This window comes from Falco punctatus (assembly GCF_963210335.1).
Source record: "Falco punctatus genome assembly, chromosome: 4".
In the NCBI taxonomy this organism is placed as follows: Eukaryota; Metazoa; Chordata; class Aves; order Falconiformes; family Falconidae; genus Falco; species Falco punctatus.
In genome coordinates, this window is record NC_137583.1 from 50,598,785 (window position 1) to 50,620,163 (window position 21,379).

A 21,379-nucleotide genomic window follows, 5' to 3' on the forward strand; every position below is an offset into this window, starting at 1 on the left:
ATAGCTGGGAGCACTGAAAAATTCTTTCTCTACAGTGATAGGGAGGACTCAATATTTTTACCTAAGAAAAGAGAACATTGAAAACCTGAAAGACGTACTTAAAATATGGGCTGATCTAAAGAAGGAGATTAGGAGATTAGAAGGAGATTGTATTTTCCTTATCTCACCATCCACGAAGCAGAATACACAAAATTATGCCACAAGACCATAAATTCAAACCTGATCAATGGAAGTATGTCATGTATGCTACACGAAGCGTCATGAACGACATGTTAACCCATGGAACTCACTGTCACAGAACACAGATTTAGAACTTACAGGTTTTTAAGCCAAAAGAGACTTTATTGTCCTGTTCAATTTCCTGTGCAGCACAGACTAATCATTCATCAAACAGGGCAGTTCTTTTTAAACGACATTCAGCACTGACTTAGAAGACCTGACATAATGAAAAATGTATTACATCTCTGATATCTTACTCTAGCAGCAATAAACATGGACATTAATCAGTATTAACTGGTCTCTTTTTGAACCACCACCTGTCAGACCAAAACCAAGAACTCTTTAAAAACCCCCAAACAAACAAACAAAACCAGCAAAAAAACAGGGAAGCGGTTGGAGTGGCTGTATTATGTACAGATCCCAGGAATATCGTCGTATCAATAGATGAGAATTTTAAGAGATGTCAGACCTTTCTGTCTTAATATAAACTGATCTCCAATTACTGGAATTTAGGTGTACAGTCACCTACAGTTGGAAGGGTTTCTGGCACCTTCCTATGAAGTATTTAGCACCAGAACAAATTACCCAGAGAGGCTGTGGCATCTCCCACCTTAGAGATACTCAAAAACCATCTGGACATGGTCCTGGACAACGAGCTCTAGGTGGCCCTGCTTGAGTAGGGCCATTGGGCAAGATGCCCTCCAAAGGTCCCTTCCAACCTCAATCAATCTGTGATCCTGTTACTGGTCACTGTTAGTAAGGACACAGATCCACACCAGCCTCATAACTCCTGTTGCCACTGCATGTGGGAGAGGGAGGGTGATTAGCCAAGATATAGTCACGTTCTCATCAAACAGTTAAGCTAGTTTGTGATGGCTGAAGAATGCACATGTACTTTGCCTGTTTGTGTTGAGGCCAAGGAACTTGCTGCCCAGTGGCTTGATTCAGTCCTAACCAGTTAAAAGCAGTGTGTAGTACGGTAGGGCTGCAGGCACAGCCCCTGTCAGTGAGTAACTATCCAGGCAGCAAGCCAGCTGGGAATGCAGTAACACATGTTGGTGTGGTCCCATTAGCAACTCAGTCCTCTCAATAATAATGTGTAAGAACTGCCAGATCAGTCCAGAGAAGACAACCTGGCAACTCCTAGGGCCAAGTTCAGGGGTGGCCAAAAGGAGGTGGGCTCACCTAAAGCCCACTGACTCTGAGATGACCCTCAAAGACTGGGTAGCTGCGGATCAATACACACGTTAAGGCTAAGGATGGTAAGGCAACCACAAGCCATGACTCAACTCTCCCAATATATAACTGCATACTAACTGGAGCATGTATCTGTTGCCAGACTGATCTCCTAACACCAGGGAAACTGTAAGCTATTTGGCTTTTCTTAATTTTGTAAATTTTATGGTTGATGATTAAAGATGAGAAATCCTGATAAAATTCCTTCAATAAATTGTTTTGTTTAAATTGAAATTGCCATAAGTTCTCTTTTGCCTTCAACATATTTCTACTTTAAATGGCTTGTGCAGACATTTCCCCTGAAGAGCTTTAAAATACCTTCTCAAAACCACTGTAGTGCTTGATGGAGTACACCAATGGGCCCCAGGGTCACTGAGCTGGCAGCAACATAAGTCCAGATCACAGGTCCGTATCATGTAATGCTTTTCAGAACCCATGAAGATACAATTTCAAAATGAGATCTTTTTTTCCCCTCCTTGATTTGGAGGAATTTTGCTTCTCTGACAATTCTCATTTCAAGCATAACATTTATTCAGTCACCTTCTCCCCATTCATTCTTGTGCCAACATTGTCCTTCAACCTAAATATCAATATTTTTCTTCCTCTCTACCTAAAAGGAAGCCACTGCCAGTCCCTCTGAATTATTTTTGTGTTTACACATAACAGCCAAGCGACATTCACAAAGTGAATCCTCCTTTCCCTAGATTGTTCTAGAAGTTCTTTTTTCACATGATCATTCTAGTTTGCACTGTTCATTTTGAGCACCAATGACACTATTCCAGCTTTAACAACCAGATGAGATGTCACTAGGGTCTTCCGCAGCAACACTAGAACTTCTCTGTTGCTACAGGGAATTCAAGCTACTGACCTGTCCAAAGATATTTTCTCTCAGTCACATCATATTAAATATAAGATTGTTATTACGAAAATAACAAACTCACCTTTAATGATGTCTCAAATCAGCTGGAAACTATTGTATAGCAGAAATCCCTCCAACTAATCCCAGCCAGCACCAAGACCAGCACGATAATCACAGAAAAGGAAACACGCTGCCCATGGGCCACAGACCTCAAAATGCAGAGGGGAATCTACAAAAGCTAAAAAATGACAGAGCTGCCACGGCTCTCAGTCACCTTAAATTTTCTTGAGTAATCTCCACCTCTTTCTCTGTAACATCCCACGACGAATGAACAACATGCTTTGCTCAAGTTGGGGTAAATGATACCTACTGCATTTATTGGTTGAAGTGAGTGCAGGTTTGATTCCAGGAGCTCAATGACAGTAGGGTTCATAGTATGACACAAAAATCTACACAAATTGTTCGTTCTTCTGCCCCTAAGAATACCCTGTGAATGTTCAAGGTTCAGAACAAAGTACATGGAAAAGATTAGAGTCTCTTAGAATAGCAGTACTGCAGAGCTCTGTTACGAGGTGCTGCGGACGCAAGGCATACCGGGCAAAAACCCCCAGTCATGCCTGAGAGGGCAGAGGATCAGGTAGAAACCTTAGTGTTCCAGAAGAAATTTACATTCCCTTCTGCCAACAACCCAACAGCAATTCCTCAGTCATCTTAAAACCTGAAAGCAGGGAATGAATCTCAATTTACAATACCCAGCAGAAAGACATCATGATTGTATTCAGATGCTATTACTCTTTTTTAACCTAAAAATGGAGAACCTGGGAGTAAACAATTTAGTCTGAGGAACTGCAACTACACACAGGTCTAGCGAACTCAATGTCCCACACTAGTTCACTGTGAAAAAGTGACAGTCCCTGGACCATAGTGTCTGATTTGGGTGAAACCAAACTGCTGTCTGTGGTGCCAGGGCTTGGAGTCAAAGCCTGGCTTGTCAGATGGGTCACTAGATGACCTTCTTTCAGCCAGGTGACCCCTGATTCAAACCTTGGGATGAAAATAATCTCAGTCTTAAAACTATGTTTATGTCCACAACTGACTATAGTTATCTCAGGCTTAGACAGTGGGGAGAAATAGGCACTTTTAATGGCATGATTTATCTATATTCTTCTAAATGTCCACTTCTGTATGAGAAGAACCCTGAACTCCATTGCCTACACTAAATAAATCTCTCAACTCTAAAGGGAACCTAGAGTGATGAGCTTACATATAAATAAATATGACGTAGATGCTATACTTAGCTGAAAAAATCCCACTCCCGAAGTCCACCATGGCCCTAGCTGTCCAGATTTTCAGTAATGCATTCTTCTTTAATGACTCTACTCGTCTGCAGTTGAGCCATATGGCTTCTGTTTCCTTCAGGCCACAGAGCTTGCTATATCTGTACCTTTAGCCACACTGCACTCAAACCGCCCTTGTCTGCCTAAATCCCTCCTAAAAAGGCCTTTCTGGAATTCTGAGCACATGAGCAGGTGGGTCTTCCATAATGTCTGTGCAAGGACTCTTGCAATGAGTCATGCAGCAAATGCCACTCTGTGGACATGGAATTCTAAAAATCTTGCGATGGTTGTAGCCCAAGAACATAGAACTGACAGAAGAGGAGCAGAGAACACACTAGTGCCCAACAGGCAGGAAAAAGACAAGGCAGGACCTAGACTGGAAAATCTGGCAGCTGAGCAGGGCTGCTGACAGTGGCAAAGTGAGCCAGCAGGTGGTGAAGGCCATTTCCCCGCATTCAACCAGCCTCGCAGCCCCAAGGTCTCCTTGCTTTCCAAGCAATCCCACAGCTGTCGTCTGTTTCAACAGTGCAACTGTTCACAGAAGATCCAAGCAGGATCAACAGGCCCAGCGTATTTTATGCACTGCCCACAACCTAAAGTGCTTGAAACATTTCTCCCTAAAATTTCTCCAGAATAATTAGTCTTCAGACATAAAAAACCAGCCTGAGCAACACCAGACCATATGTCTGTGGTTCCCAAAGACTCTTTCTAGCTACAACTCAATCACTGTGAGCAATATGATAACTGCAATTACAACTGATAATGCCGAGCAGTCCTGCATATTACCTACACATCAGCACAGACCTCACACAAATTTAAAGCTTTCTGAGGATTACAAACCCAGTTTGGGAACCACTGTTTTAAGGCAAATATTTACAAATTACAAGAGCTTTGATAAGAGATGGAAATGCAGAGATAACTTTTATTGCTGTTACCAATGCTCCAGCTATAATAAAATTAAAATACTTAACATCAGAACAACACAAATTTGTCTAGGCTTAGCTGTGTTTTGACAGGTCTTGAATTTCACAGCTGCTACATGCTAAGTCTAGACATGAATTTGAAAAACATCTGTCTGATCATTCTTTAGATGTTAGCTAGCTGAGTAACTGACAGTTAAGATGTATTTGCTGAGCGCTAGATGGAAACAGAATTTTCTGTCTGCAGTTTCTTTAGTGTTGTGCCTCCTATACCCTTCCCCTTTACAGGCCTTGAATATCCCCACTGTACAGCTCAGAGCTGTGACCTCATGTACTGGTCAATTCCTCAGGTAAAGAATTTGCCACAGAATAAACAGCTTCCTGCAGATTTATGAATGCAAGTCTAAGTCTTCAATTACTTTCAAACATGGCCAAGTTCCTAGCTGGTTTATAACAATGGTATTCTACCCATATTAAGAAGTTAAGCCAAATTATTCCTTCTGAGAGTCCAATCTAGTATATACAACACTTTTTGACTACAAACTTGTAATTTAAACCATCCACACTTCAGTTTCCTATCTATAAAATATGTATGTTAGAGGAATTTCATTTCTTCCATTTCCGCTCCCCCCGCCCCCCGCCTCCTCTTCCTATGTATCACCTGGAAAAACATTAGAGGTAACAGCCTCCCACATCTTATCCAGATACCTGCACAGTGACAAACAGAATGGAACCTCAATCTTAGTTGGGCTGATTCCCATTACTGTGGTACAGACAAGAATGATAGCTTTACTTCACAGTAGACATATAGCTACAAACTCTTCGTACTACAGGATTTACTACATGAATGAGTATGAGCATTCAATACAGTCACAAGAACTGAAATTTAAGACATGAAAAATAATTCTTCACAACAAGAGTGGCCAAACACTGGAACAGACTGCCTGAAGTGGCTTTGAAACCTCCATTCTTAGAGACTTTCAAAATTCAACAAGGCAAGGCCTTGACAACCCTGTTTTGAGCAGGAGGTTGAACTAGATGACTTCCACAGTTCCCTCCCACCTAAACTTTTTCATGCTTCAGTTGAATAGACTCAGAAAATTTAGGAAAAGATCATTTCAGTAGGATATTATGAACAGCAAAGTGCTAGACTTGATCTAATACAATTTGCAGAAAATGTCATCCATTCTTTTCTTATATGAATCATCTTTTTACAGACTATGTAAATGTGTACATTTCTGCAGGATCTTTTAACGATTTTTCTGTAAGTAGTTCCTCCCATTATACGTTGTGTTATTCCATAAGTTTGGCTTTTGACTGAATTAATCTCTTCAGCATAGCCCCCTAGTCTCTTCATTTCCTCTTTGTAATCATTCCAATGCAAAATTCCAAAACCAGTGTTTACTTATCCAAAAGCTGTTATTCCCCTTATTAAAGGCTTTCAGAAGCTAGAACTGGTAGAATCCACAGAATCTTTTCCACCACTTTTCCATGCATGCTGCTCCCCAGCTGCTTATTCTTAGGAACTTTGTCTGACTTGTTTCAAAATAGTTCTCTTAACATGACATTTGCTGCAAAGATCACTCTACCATTTCATACAAGGATCATTTCTTTCCCCCCTAACTCAAACCGCAATTTTTTCATGACATACCTTCATTGGCCTCTTCAGTGCTTCCTGAATATCCACACGCTTCCGCATTATGGTCTGGTCTAGTTTGCGTTCAAAGGCCAACAGATCCATGTAGGCCTGCGACTCAGGAACCAGCTCCCGGATCTGAGAAGGAAGCAAGGAATATCCGAGCACTGGAAACAAGCACCTCCCGTGTTCCAGAGCAGTAACACTGCCGCCTGCTCAGCCCTCAGGCAGACATGCCCTGAGGGGCTATCCCTGAGACAGCAGCTTCCAGCTGGTGGGGCAGGTCTCAGTGGCAGGGCACAAGCCTGTGACTGGAAAGCCAGAGCACAGGACTAATGCTAACAAACCCTGGAAGTTCCCAGCTGGACCCACACCAGGGCTGCTTGCTTCCAAGTCAGGCTTAACTACAAGCAGCCTGGGAGCCACTGGCCTTGGCAATCCAAGTGCATCAGATTTGCCCTACAAACACGCTGCATGTCTCTAGACTAAAAATAAAGGGGGTGGGGGTGGGGGGTGGGTTCATCTTGACTTTTGAGAAACAAATGTTACCCATCTGAAGTAAAAACTGCCATTTAGGAAGCCAGCCTTTGTCCACACATCTTTCTGGCTGAGGTGGAACTCACCTTCACATCACAAAGTTTTGACGTGACCAGCTACGAGGCGCCAACTTACGGTCTTGCCAACTTTTATTGGTATTTTCATACATTAGCTAAACTACCTTAGTTCTATTAACAAACCCCCTCTTTATTTTCCCTCTTCCAGAGACATTAGCCGTGAGGTGCTACAAAGCAGGTTAGGAGGAAGACCTAACAATCTGAGCTTAGAAACGGGCAAATATACCCTTACACAAAAAAGTCAGTTCTTAATTGGCAGTAACTCACGCAGGCAAATCACACAATAAATTACTTACAGTTCTAAGTAATTAAAATAAATCTACGCAACTGCCTGGTCTATTTCTATGATGTTCACTCTAGGTTTCACCTATATAACTAAAATATTTAACTGTTAGAATACTTCTTTTCTATAGGAATTAAAAGCTAGCTGGTATTCCCATTTTGCTTTAGAATCAGAAGTCTACCATTTTAATTTGGCATAAGACACAAACACCTACATGAGAGACACCAGGCGTACACACCTCTTCATTATGCTGTGCAAAGACAGAAAAGCTATTGTATGAGGTCATCCCAACAGTCATCTATCCTAGTATTGTGTGTCTGACAGCACTTGAAAGTTGTTGCCTTTTAGTACCTACAACAGTGTTGCAGAATCTCAGCAGGCGGTGTGTGAAGAAGTACCTCTTTCTGCTCATTCTGAACCTGCCCTCTGTGAGCTTCATTTGATGCCACCTTCTGGCATAGCTGGAGCAGCAGTGGGCAGGCATTCCACATGCACCTCCTCCATACTGCTCACACATTTCAGAGTTTTTTATCATCCCTTTCTTATATTTTTCTTTTCAAACCTGAAGCAGAACACTTTCTCTCTTCTGTATTTAGACTGATCGAGACTACCAAATAAACGTCTCTTTCAACCTTATTTGTTTGTTTCAAGACGCTAGAAGACTTGCTCTATTTACAGCAGGACTGATGCTTTGGAGAAGCGAAAACCACGGAGCCGAAAACTGTTCAGCTTTAACTGAACCACTATGTTTTTAACTGCTTGCATTCTTTCATAAAGTCTTAGTATCAGCAGAATAATAAAAGAACATGAAAGTTTTCAGGAGCAAAGCACGAAGAGCAAGCATTGCCCTGGAAACATCAAGGAGCTGCCAGACAGCTTGCAGAATCAAGGCAGCTAGGTAACGCTTCTTCCCCACAGTGAATACAAATCTTCAGACTCAACAAAATACCCCAAAAGCTTTTGTCCTGTCCCACACAGGAGAAAAGAATCTTCAGTTCCTTCCACAGAGGAAATTAATCATGCAGTCAATTAAAATTCTGCACCCAGAACATAGTTTCAGTCTTCTAACTCCATGTTCCACCATGGTCAGTTCATGAACTCCTCGGCACATCATGAAGCAGGGAGCTGGCCTACACAGCCCTCAAGATGAAGCACACACTACAGCTGGAATACAACCTTTCCAACTGGCCCACTGTGTACTGGACCCAGGATCTAATGAAATTTCTGTAGTTCGTAGAAGCAGCAATAATCTTCAATAAATATTTATATTCCATGCTTTTACATCTTTCACCACATGAAAGTGAAAGGGTATTTCCTATTCCATTCCTATAATGAAACTGGATGTTAAGCATCATAAGATGTTAAGAAAGCATAAACTCTAAAATCAGCTAACAAAGATACTACTGCACTGAACAAAATTACCTGAACTGCAAACAGCTGCAGGTTCGGAGAGTACTGGGAAGAAGAATCATACTTGCCTGTGTCTGTACTCTTCTCTAGGTATGTGTTACGGTCACTGTGAAGATGGCATACTAGGCTACATCAAAGTTCCACTCAGGCCAGTTTGGTTGCTCTTACAATCTTTTGCTTTCTCACCTTACTACTGCAATAACCTTCTGAAGCCAAGACAATGTTTCAGATTCATACACTTTCCCAATTTCCCCTCAAGAAAAACTGAAAGGGGGACCCAGCAGTATGATATCACGAGGAATAATTTTCTTTTTGTTTCTGGTACACCTTAGCTCAGAAAGATAAAGGTACTCTTACACTCCAAGGTTCTCTGACACTCCAGCCAGAAGCACATAATTATTTTTTTCAGTTTTTGCCACAAATAACTGAACCCCAGTTAACGTGGTGTTTGTGTGATAAGGATCTGTGCAGCCTGTCTAATAATTCCTTCTTGTATGGCTTGCCCTAACTGAAGAGTTCACAGCTCCACACAACTGCCCTCTCTTCTTCTACAAAAGTACTAACTATAATTGTGTAACAGATATTTCAGGACATGAATTCTACTTCCTGGCCTTTATCTATTTCTAGAAACTACAAAAAACTCCTAGAAGTAGCATCTCATCATCTGATGCCTTGAAGCATGTATGTACAAACTTATCTTAGAACTATATGGATAATTGGAATAGATTATCGTTAACATAAAGAAGATGGTGTGTTTCTAGAGGCTGGTTTGGTTTTCTTTCCCCTTGTGAAAATTCAAATGTTTCAAAATTGTAAAAATTAGCAATTAATAAATTATGCAATTTTAGTCATCCACTGTGAGGGCAGGAGCACTGGCCACAGCCACTGCAGGAGATTCCCGGATTGGACTTATGACAGGTTCCTGACATGGGTGATGGACAAGCCAGCAAGGGGAGGTGCTCTGCTGTCCTGTTACTCACAAAGAAGGAAGAACTGGTTGGGGATGTGAAGGTTCAGGGCAGCCCTGGCTGCAGCACCCATGAGGAGGCAGAGTTTGCAGTCCCGAGAGAAGCAAGCAAGGCCTGCGCTTCCAGAGAGGAGGTTTGGGCTTGTTCAGGGATCTGCCTGGAAGGATCCTACAGGACAGCAGGGATCCCGGGGGGACAAAGGGGCTCAGGGAGGTTGGCTGAACTCCAAGGACAACCTCTCCAAAGCAAAGGGGAACGACCGGATCAAAGCACAGAAAGCTGGGTGGGCCTGGCAGGAGGCCGGCAGGGTCAAGCAGTGAATTCCTGACTGGCCTCAAGGCAAGGAGGGAGCACAGGGAGGCGTGAGCAGAGTGGTCAGCTAGCGGGAGCAGCGTAGCGGTGCCCGAGCACACAGGCGAGAAATTAGGGAGGTCTGAGCTCAGCTGGGATTGAACCTAGCACGTGCCGGGCAAGGGGAAAGCCGCCTGCAAGCAGCCCAGCAGCAGAAGGCACACAGAGGAAAAGCCAGGCCAGGGTCTGGTTCTGCCGCTCGCGTCAAAAGCCAGGGAGGAGGCCAAGGCACTGGGCGCTGTCCTCGCCCCGTTTCTGCCAGCAAGCCTGTCTGCAGGCCACCTGGGCACCTCTGCCAGTGCCCGAGGCAGGGGAGCATGGCTGTGCAGGGGCCTGGCAAGCTGCGGCAGCTCAGCCCTATGAAGCTCAGCAAAGGCAAATACCAAGCGCTGCTGCTGGGCAGAGCGGCGCTGTGTGGCGGGACCAGCGGGTGTCAGGTGGCGGAGGCAGTTTGGCAGGAGAGGACCCGGGGGCCCTCATGGACAGCAAACGGAGGGCAGGCTGCAAGGTGAGCCAGCTGTGGCAAAGGCCAGCTGCAGAAGGGGCTGCTAGCACAAGCACTGCTGTCGAGTCCACGAAGGAGGCTGCTCCTGGCCACGCTGCACTGGTGAACGTGCACCTGGACTTGTGGGCACCGGCCACCCAGAGGTGACGCTCGGCAGCAAGGCCCGCAGAGGACGGCCAGGATATGGCGGGGCTGGAGCACACGCCTGCTCGGAGAAGCTGCAGGAGCTGGGTTTGTTCAGCCTTGAGAAGAGGAAAGGGAGGTCTTTCTGGGGAGCGCAACCGCCCCGTGGGGCAGCGAGGGAAGGACGGAGCCGGCCTCCCCTTGGCGGTGCACAGCAGCAGCGTGGGAGGGCAACACGAGCTCGCTGCAATGTGGGCAACCAACTTGGTATAAGGCGCCATTTTGCTTGTTTGGTTGGTTGGCTTTAAAACCATGATGGTATCAAAACACTGGAACAGGCTGCCAAAAGATGCTGTGCAACGTCCTTCCCTGGTTGGAGGTATTCCGAACCCAAGCTTACTTTCTGGTTACCGGGGCCTAAACAGTTGTCTACCAAGTCATTGTTTTGCCAGATATTCAGTGAATCCTTTGTGTGTTTAAGGACTAAGAGATCACTTTCAGCCTATACATTACGGAGACTAATTTACAGTTAATTGTTATTTTATTCTATGCAACTGTGAATACATGTTATATGTACTACACATGTTGCAAGTAAAATGTACAAGAATATATTGAAATTATGAGTACCTATGTAAACAAGGCTTACAGTTCTTCAGGAGGAACCAATAGAAGGGGCAGTCTGTCTAATATCCTCTAATCATATTTAAGGATATCTCCAAATCAAATATTGTGGAGGACACTGACCAAAAGTAAATTAGAACAGAGTAGCCATACATCAATAGGGACTCTCCATAAAGCTGAGCTACTCAAGCAAACTTCCTTTATACAACCAGATGTAACCTAAAAATGACACTCACCCTTCGAGAACACCAGCTAACTAACCTTGACACCTCTGAAAACAAGACATTACGGTCTATAGTTCATCCTTGTCCTTTTCCTTACTTCAGACTTGGCCCTAGCCAACAGGAATGGCTAATATGCTTGTCTGTTTGGTAATGACAAACAAGTCGGGGATAATCCGCCTCTTGAAATCCTTGATTCAAAATAGATTAACAGTAGTATTGTGACAGATTAAGTATCTAAGGTTATGGGAGAGGAAAGGCTGCGAGACAGAAATCTTTTGCTTGGTCAACAGCATGGCTGGAGAAGAACAGTTCTGGAAGAAGTGGCCTTCCTTCATGTTTGAGGCTACTATTTCACACCTGAGAGTAGCAGATTCTGCTCAAAACACTGATAATGATCAGCTGCACGTTTCTGTAAAAATGGCTAGAGTACCTGGTGTAGAAGGCATGCTAACTTTAAGCCACTTGTAAGGTCCGGTGGTACAAAGTCAAACTAGTAAAACTTGAAAAGTTATTTGCATTGTCACAGGGAGTTAATGCTAGATCTGATATGTGCCCATTACATTTCTGCTTCTGTATTTACAGTTGAAAGCAACATTTATCTTATCATTAAACAATGCTGCGAAATAGCATCAATCTTCAGAACAAGTAGATACAGGAAACAAATGCTCCGAGTGTACAGTAATTCAGTTATCTACTAGATGATTTGAGAAGGACAGTCGCTATCTATGAAGCAGAAGTAATATTACACTAAGGAAAGAGGTGACTGGTGGTTGTTCTGGTGAAACAGAAGCCTTGAGGTACACTGCTAGTAGGAGATGGAAACAGGAGTACCATAATCCCTATGCCTGTGCTGAATTCAACACAAAAGTAATAGGTTGAAGTTGTCTGGCCTACACTATACAGGACATGTACCAGCTCCTCCTGGTCTTAACAAATATTATGTAAGAAAGTATGAGACAGAACTAAGAATGAACTGTTGCTTGTGCTCTGCCAACTTCATCTGCTTCAAGCATGTCTGTATCACTGCTGTCCAAGACAGACTCTGGTACCACCAGATTCCTGAGTTAGAGATGTATTGCACTTACTTGCAGAAAAACTAATTTTGCTGTGTTATGACCACTTTATTGGGTGATTCAGATAACACTTTGCAGTGATAACTGTCCTCCCTGCATTTATTTACTGTTCCATAAATTTTACCATTAAATTTCACATATTATGCATGAAATTGAAAAAAGAAAAGCTACACTGCGCTGGGCCATGGACTGATCTTTCTGGTCCCACTAGAAATGACCCAGTCACCGATATGTCTCCAGACCGACAGTGAGGGACTTTTTAATTTAAGGTAATCAATATGCTTACTTATACCATAAAAGTTTTAATTGAGATGTCATTGATAACAGATAAAATGGTTTTGAAGAAATCCAACAGTACCAACACAATTTACATTATCAAAGAATCCCGTGATCTCTTCAGAAAAAGGCAAGCTTGTTGAACAAGATTTAATTTTTACAAAGCTGCACATGGCTGTAGGAAGCAAAGTGCTCAGATGTCTTCACTCAGGTAGAGGCACAAGGATCTCCTCAAATAATGTAAAAGTTAACCGAACGCTCAAGAGAAGCCCAAACAGGGAACAAAACGGTCCTTCCTCATCTAGAGAGCAGGAAAACCTTCCAGGGAAGAAAGATTCCCCAACTCTGAATTTATATTTTGCTGTCTGCCTGTCACCAAGAAAAGGGCAGGCTCTGAGTGAACCCTAACTGGACTTGGCAGCTGTCAGGCAGAGAGAAGACCTAAGAAAAATAGTGTTTAAACAACAGAAGTGCATTCTCCCCTCCCTCCCTCCACCTGCAGCAGAGAGCAATCTAGTTCAGCAATCCTTAGCACAGGAGGCAGAAACTTCAGTCTTCACTTCCTCACCCTCAAAAAAATCTAATTGTTCTAATCAAAAAACTTTCCCCCTCTCTTCTTACTTTGACATCCCATTAACTCCTAGTCCTATTCCTCACTTAGCCCCAACTCCATCATAACCATCATCATCCTAATAATGCAACTGTATTAGGGAATGGTGCCTTTGTAAATTTATTTAGATTGTTATCTTTATTTTGGCTTTCTCATCAGCAAATAAATATTAGCAAAGAAAACAAGAGTTTCATGTGAGAAAATAGTTACCTGTTTATAGTCATAGAGTTGTGGGAAGAAAACCAAAGAGTTAAGTCATATTTTGACTTAAAGCAGAGAAGAAACACGGAACCAGGACAGATGAGCCTGCTATGTACAACTACAAAACACAAGCAAGGTTTAGAATCATAGAATCGTTTAGGTTGGAAAAGACCAGTAAGATCATGAAGATTTGGAGAGATGGACTCTGATTTCCCAACAATGTTTTAAGCAGAACGTCATGAAACACAGAGTCATGGACATTTAAATCTAGACTAAACTCTCTCAAGTATGCCAAAGAAACAACTCTGCTTTGGTCTCTGGGGCTGTAGAGAAAGATACACATTATGTCAAAACTGATCTAATGTGTCCATTCCAAACTAATTACGGCTGTGGCTGGAATAGTACTTAAAAGTATCATGTGAATTCCAAATGTATTCTAAATATCAAAAGACTTCTGCAAGAAAATTATGTCACATCCACTCCTTAAAGACGTCATAAATAATGGAAAAAAAATAAAGGAGAACAGGTATTTTAGACTTTCAGGTGGTCCTTAGGGATACAATCCTTCACAAAAACATCAAGGAATTCACTGGGACACACAAATAAAAAGCAAATACTGGCCATGTGTTGTCCAAGAAAACTGAAAAAAAGCAACAAGACAAAGATCCAGTTTTCATCTTGGCCAAGTGATACATGAAACCTTACATCTTTCAACAACTTTGACTTGGCATTTTTATTTAAATGATCAAGAAAAGGACAAAAGAAACATAAATGCACTAAAAGCTGTAAAATTTTTAGTTAATCACAACCTGAAAAGACTGCAAGACACTTCAGAAAAGGCTTTTTCTGAGTTCGCTGACTGAGCTGCATGGTGGCAGATGAGTTGCAATATACCAAACACACACAATGGGATGCACATAAAGCAAGCAATGTATCTGTACTGGTGGGTACTAATGAGGCTAAGGCTACTGACAAAAGTGACCAAAACTCACTATGGGTAAGTTAATAAAGTCATCTGCATGAACAGTAACAGACAAAGACGCAAGGTATAAAGAAGAGGAATGGTTCTGGGGCTTTTATGATTTAACCTGAACATAAGGAAATGAATCTACAAGTGACACAGGATGGGGAAATCGGAAAAAAGGAGAGGACAGGGATATGGGTCCACACCATGGTGAACTGTGAGAAAGAAAACAATACAAATTATTAAAGGTATTTGTACAATCAAAAAGCTAGAACCAAAGAACATAAGACATACTTACAGCACAGCAACTCTCTGTTTCCCAGGGAAATTTTAGAAGGATTTAGGAAATTATATGGGAGGAAGCAATAGCACACAACACTACTGTAGCCTAAGAGTCCTGTGCATTTCTTAGATACATCAGCAGGAAGACATGGAGCAAGACTAGGGATTTTACAATTAATGCCATGCTTGGCAATCTCCTAATCACTAAAAGAACACCAGGGTCACAAATTAAGAACTCTATTGACAAACTCAAGAAAATTCTCAGAAAAGCTATTGAGATGATTAGCAGACAAGAAAACATCCTCTATAATACAAGGTTCCATGGAGCCAATTAATTTAGCTTCACTTATGGGTTTGTATTTACCTACACAAAAAGAAAAAAAAGTTTCTCTGCCTGTCAACGTGACAACACAACAAACTTGAAATTGGTTTAAGTTCAGATTAGAAACAAGGTCAAAATAAGGAGTGAGTGTAGCCAAACATTGAAAAAAATTGACAATGACTTCAGGGAATATTTCATCACTAGTGATTTTATATACATAAGCTCCTACTTACAAGTAAATCCTTAGGCCTGTCTGGTAGAAATAAAAAAAATAAATAAAAAAAACAAACAACAAAACCAAAACAAAGTAGCAGTTAAGTTCTCATGATAATGTCGGACTTCAGATTGTCTAGTTGTATAACACTAAAAATAAATTAGTACTTTTTTTTTTTTTTTTTCTCCCAGAAGAAGATCAACTGAGTGCTCTTTCTTTTCAAGGTCTTCCATGAGAAGTCTTGCCACTCTGGTAAAATCAAATAGAACTCTCAATACAACTGTTAGGAGGTGATATACAAGTGCGTAGACCATAAAGAACAGCCAAAATACAGGAAATGATGGGGTGGGGGGAGGGAGGGAATCAGGTCAGTGATGGAAAACCTGAGCTTAAACTGAACATAGAGGCTTTCTTGAGTTGCACTCACTGCCACTGACACATCAGAGATCAGACACATAAGGAGAAAGAGATGTGAGATTTCCCATTTCTGCAAGGAACAAAGCAATTTCCCATGCTCTTAACACAACATAGGCCTCCAATATCCTCCTATTGCAAACAGGCTAGCGCTTGATTCCTCTCCCTCAAAAAAAAAAGTTAGAATAATAATTTCTGTGACTTCTGCCATCAGAAAACATAGGGTTTGGGAAGTGCATTTTCGGCATAGACAGTTTTCTATAGGGGTTCTTCAGGTTTTCATTAGCATCCCTAGGTGAAGTGTGGACACCAGGAAAAGTAAAAAATATATCTCTGCCAGCCACATACAGATAGCATGACTGTGTGTATAAAGTCTTCCCCCCGACAGAGTATAACCCGTTCTACCATAAACTTAATATCATAAGATACTAAATTCTGAAAGAATTTGAGGCTCTTCAAGTGGAGCCCTGATAGGAGTACTACTTGTCACAGCACTATCGAAACTAACTGGCTGCAACAAGTCTTCTACCATCACATACCAGGTTAACTTCAATAAGTAGTTAGCACACCTTGCCCTGGCACAGCCACCAGTACCCCACAAGGTTTCAAAGGTTCATCTACTGTCCATGCTGTTTCTTCATCCTCTTCAGGCCAGTCCCTCTGCTATATCCTTCTCCTTGACTCTCCTACCTCCAGGACACTCTCTCTCTCTCTTTCTCTCTCTCTCTCTCTCCTCCCTCTGCTTCTTCCAGTCTCTATTCATCCAATGCTCCTCTTCCTTCAGTCCTTACAGCTATTTAACTACTCAGCAGGAACCAGCCACAGCTGCACCTTATCCACATCAACCAACCCACCGCCCCTGAAGCCAGTCCACAGCTGTAATTATCAGTGTTAATTAACCTGCCTTCATTCCTCTATAATTCCTCTACACTACTGGCTACAAAAAATCTATACACAGCTCAGCCTTCCTTGATTTCCACAAGCCTTCAGCATTCAGGCAATCAGTAATCCTTTGCTAGTCAGGGCATATCAGAAGCACCTACCACATTTGCTTCTGACAGAAGACAAACACCAAAGTTGATGACATTCTGGGAACAGTCCACTTGAACTTCTGGGGTTATGTTGATGAACAGTTGTCAGACACACAAAGGATTCACTGAATATCAGGCAAAACCACGACTTGGGTAGACAATTGTTTAAGCCCCGGTAACCAGAAAGTAATGTAGATCAGAAGAACCCTTGGAAGTCGTGCAGACCAGCTGTGGCACCAGACAGGTTCAGATTACATAAGGTTGCTCAGGACCTTGTCCAGTTTAGGTTCGGAATACCTCCAACCAGGGAAGGACGTTGCACAGCATCTTTTGGCAGCCTGTTCCAGTGTTTTGATACCATCATGGTTTTAAAGCCAACCAACCAAACAAGCAAAATGGCGCCTTATACCAAGTTGGTTGCCCACATTGCAGCGAGCTCGTGTTGCCCTCCCACGCTGCTGCTGTGCACCGCCAAGGGGAGGCCGGCTCCGTCCTTCCCTCGCTGCCCCACGGGGCGGTTGCGCTCCCCAGAAAGACCTCCCTTTCCTCTTCTCAAGGCTGAACAAACCCAGCTCCTGCAGCTTCTCCGAGCAGGCGTGTGCTCCAGCCCCGCCATATCCTGGCCGTCCTCTGCGGGCCTTGCTGCCAAGCGTCACCTCTGGGTGGCCGGTGCCCACAAGTCCAGGTGCACGTTCGCCAGTGCAGCGTGGCCAGGAGCAGCCTCCTTCGTGGACTCGACAGCAGTGCTTGTGCTAGCAGCCCCTTCTGCAGCTGGCCTTTGCCACAGCTGGCTCACCTTGCAGCCCGCCCTCCGTTTGCTGTCCATGAGGGCCCCCGGGTCCTCTCCTGCCAAACTGCCTCCGCCACCTGACACCCGCTGGTCCCGCCACACAGCGCCGCTCTGCCCAGCAGCAGCGCTTGGTATTTGCCTTTGCTGAGCTTCATAGGGCTGAGCTGCCGCAGCTTGCCAGGCCCCTGCACAGCCATGCTCCCCTGCCTCGGGCACTGGCAGAGGTGCCCAGGTGGCCCACAGACAGGCTTGCTGGCAGAAACGGGGCGAGGACAGCGCCCAGTGCCTTGGCCTCCTCCCTGGCTTTTGACGCGAGCGGCAGAACCAGACCCTGGCCTGGCTTTTCCTCTGCGTGCCTTCTGCTGCTGGGCTGCTTGCAGGCGGCTTTCCCCTTGCCCGGCACGTGCATCCCTAGGTTCAATCCCAGCTGAGCTCAGACCTCCCTAATTTCTCGCCTGTGTGCTCGGGCACCGCTACGCTGCTCCCGCTAGCTGACCACTCTGCTCACGCCTCCCTGTGCTCCCTCCTTGCCTTGAGGCCAGTCAGGAATTCACTGCTTGACCCTGCCGGCCTCCTGCCAGGCCCACCCAGCTTTCTGTGCATTGATCCGGTCGTTCCCCTTTGCTTTGGAGAGGTTGTCCTTGGAGTTCAGCCAACCTCCCTGAGCCCCTTTGTCCCCCCGGGATCCCTGCTGTCCTGTAGGATCCTTCCAGGCAGATCCCTGAACAAGCCCAAACCTCCTCTCTGGAAGCGCAGGCCTTGCTTGCTTCTCTCGGGACTGCAAACTCTGCCTCCTCATGGGTGCTGCAGCCAGGGCTGCCCTGAACCTTCACATCCCCAACCAGTTCTTCCTTCTTTGTGAGTAACAGGACAGCAGAGCACCTCCCCTTGCTGGCTTGTCCATCACCCATGTCAGGAACCTGTCATCAGTCCAATCCGGGAATCTCCTGCAGTGGCTGTGGCCAGTGCTCCTGCCCCCAAAGCGGATGGCAGGGTAGTTGAAGCCTCCCCCATGAGCACCAGGGCCTGCAGCCACAAGGCTTCCTCTAGATGCCTGGAAAGGCTTTGTCTCCTTCTGGATTAGGCAGGCTGTCTGTAGCAGAGAGCCACCATGCCATTACCTGCATAACTTAATTTTAGTTTAAACTAAAGAAAGTAAAAACAAACAAAACAAATCAGATACAAACTAGTGTGCCCTTCAGACTGATTTTTTTTTTCCAGGTGAAAGGTGGCTATCATTAAAGGCCTCAGTCAAAAAATAATAAATAGAGTTTGATCCATTTCAGATAGGAAATAACAATTAGAGCTGCATTCTTCACTACCTGAGCAGGACAAAAAAATCCCAGTCTCAATAATTTGCTTTTAAAAAAAAATAAATCATCAGATCCTTAAAAAACAGAGGTTGGGCAACTTCCTTTGAATTAGGCTGGCCTGTAATTTCCATTTTTGAGAGAGGCAACAAAAGCCAAGACCTCCTGCTCCCCCACATCTGACAAGCTCAATTAGATACTGAGCCAATTTTTTTACTACCCACAGCAGTTGCATACAACCTAGAAATTTCGCAAATAGTGTTGAGAAGCCAGCATTTTTACATTACAAGTGACAATGACTGAAGTCTGACTTAGCAGCTACTGGACAGTTCCCCTGCTAAGAAACTTGAGCCTATAGCTTATTGGCCACAGTGTCTCTACCACTGAGGCTTCTGTGGTGGTCAAAGCAGGATAGCTAAGGGCTGACTCTCCTTAGAAATTCTAACCCTGTGCCATCTTGCAAGTTTTGATCCCGAAGAGATAGTGTTTCAGGAAGGATTTCTGACTGGCTACCACAGAGCCAGTAACACAGTCTAGCAACATAGCAAAAGCAATTAAAGCCTGCACCATTCTGAGTTTCATGGACACATACAGACACCATTCAAAAATGCAAAGATCCTGCAACGCTACAAGTAACAGCTAAGCAAGTCTTTCACCACTCACTCATGGTAATCAGTTCTGAGCATAGACTAATGTGGGCAGATAGAAGCAATACATATAAGCGCCTAAGCTATACACTATTAATATTTGATTGTTTAATTACTTGGAAGAAGGGTATAGGTCACATTTATGAATTAGAATTGGGAGGAGCCCTTATGAGTTACTCTCAAAGTTCTAGTAAAAGCAAATCAGTAGCTCCTTTATGTTCAGTGGCCCGGCAGCATCTATGACCCAACCGAACCTTCAAGGCATACTGTCCAAAACTGGAGAGGTGACCACAAAGTCAATCAGAATGGAAAAGCATTGACTCCAGAGCAGGGAGTCAGATGGTATATGAAAGTAATAATTCTGCAGACTTCTGGTAGAGATGCTCTATGGAGCAGAAGCTGGATCACAGGTACCAGCTTGAAGGGATGCTGGGAGGTCTCTAGTCCAGCTTCCTGCTCAAAGTAGAGTCAACGATGACGTTATGTTGCGGTTTGAAAACTTCCAAGGGTGGAGAACCTGCAGCCTCTCAGGGTTCCAATGCTTGACTGTCCTCTTGTGAAAAAGTTTCTTCTTACATATAGCCAGCTCCTCTCCTGTTTCACTTTATGCTCACTGGCTCTCATTCTCCCGCCATGCTCCACAGGAAAGCCTGTCTCCATCTTCTTGACCATCCTCTCTCAGTAGCTGGCTAGCTGCTGTTAGGTCCCCTCAGAGCCATCCTTCCTCCAGGATGAACAAGGACAGCTCACACAGTCTCTCCCTCTGACCAACCTGACAACTCTCTGCTGAACGCAGTCCAGTTTACTCATGTTTTCTCTTGAATTGGAGGTCCCAAAACTGGACACAGTGCTCTAGCTGTGAGCTAACGAGTATGAGCAAAAAGGGGTAATCAAGTCCCTCAGTCTTTTGCATTTGACCTTGTTGAATATCATAAAGTTCCTGTCAGCCCATTCCTCCAGCCTGTCCCACAAGCATATCGACCAGTTCCCCCCACCCCGCTTTGTGATTTGGTGTCATCTGCAAATTTCATAAGCAAGCACTCCACTGCCTCCTCCAGGTCATAGATACAGACGCTAAACTGAATGGCTGCCAGGACAGACCCCTGCAGTACTCTGCTTGTTGCTGTCTTCCCAGTACAGTGCAACCGATTAGCCACTACCTTCTAAGCTCAACCACCCAAACAGATGACTGTCCGTCTATCTAGATCAAAATGTCCCAACTTGAACTGAAGACTATTATGGGACACAACATTGAAAACTTTGCTAAAACCAAGGTAAATTATATCCACTGCTATCTCTTGCTCACAGATCCAGTCATTTTATCAGAGGAGACAATCAGGTTGGTCAAGCATGATTTACCCTTGGTAAATCCATGCTCGCTGTTGCCTATTACCTTCTTGTCCTTCACATGTCCAGAAATGCGTTCCAAAGAGCACATGCTCTGTGACTTTCCCAGGGACCAAAGTGGAGCTCACTGGCTGCAGTTCTCTGGACTGTTCTTTTGGCCTTTTGTGAAGATGGGTGCAACAATTACCTTTTGCTAGTCACCGGGAACCTACCCCAATTTTTATGGCATTTCAAAGGCAATAGACAGTGGCCTTGCAAGGATATTGGCCAGTTCCCTCAGCACCCTCAGATGCACTCTGTTGGGTACCATGGAGTTGTATGGGTCCAGTTTTCTCAAGTAATCCCTGGTTCAATCCCTGTCCATTGCTGGCTGTCCCTTTTGAACATGTTCACTGATCACAGAGGCATGGGAGACATCATTAGTACAGACCAAGACAAAGAAGGCTTTGAGTACTTCAGGCTTATCTGTCTCCATCATCACTGTATCACTCCACCCACTCAGCATCAGGCACACATTTTCCTTGGTCAGCCTTTCATTATTCATGTAACAGCAGAAGCTTTTCTTGTTGCCCTTGATGCCCCTTGGAAATCT

At 44.0% G+C, this 21,379-nt stretch overlaps 1 protein-coding gene across 10 annotated transcripts in view; it reads right to left on the bottom strand.

Moving 5' to 3' along the window:
- SMARCD3 (SWI/SNF related BAF chromatin remodeling complex subunit D3) overlaps positions 1-21,379 on the bottom strand; it is a 111,374-nt gene that overhangs the window by 32,940 nt on the left and 57,055 nt on the right. For all 10 annotated transcript variants that reach the window (XM_080382718.1, XM_080382720.1, XM_080382719.1 and 7 more), the window contains one exon: positions 6,223-6,345. In XM_080382718.1, the coding sequence (XP_080238844.1) occupies positions 6,223-6,345 (123 nt within the window). The remainder of the gene's footprint in view (positions 1-6,222; positions 6,346-21,379) is intronic.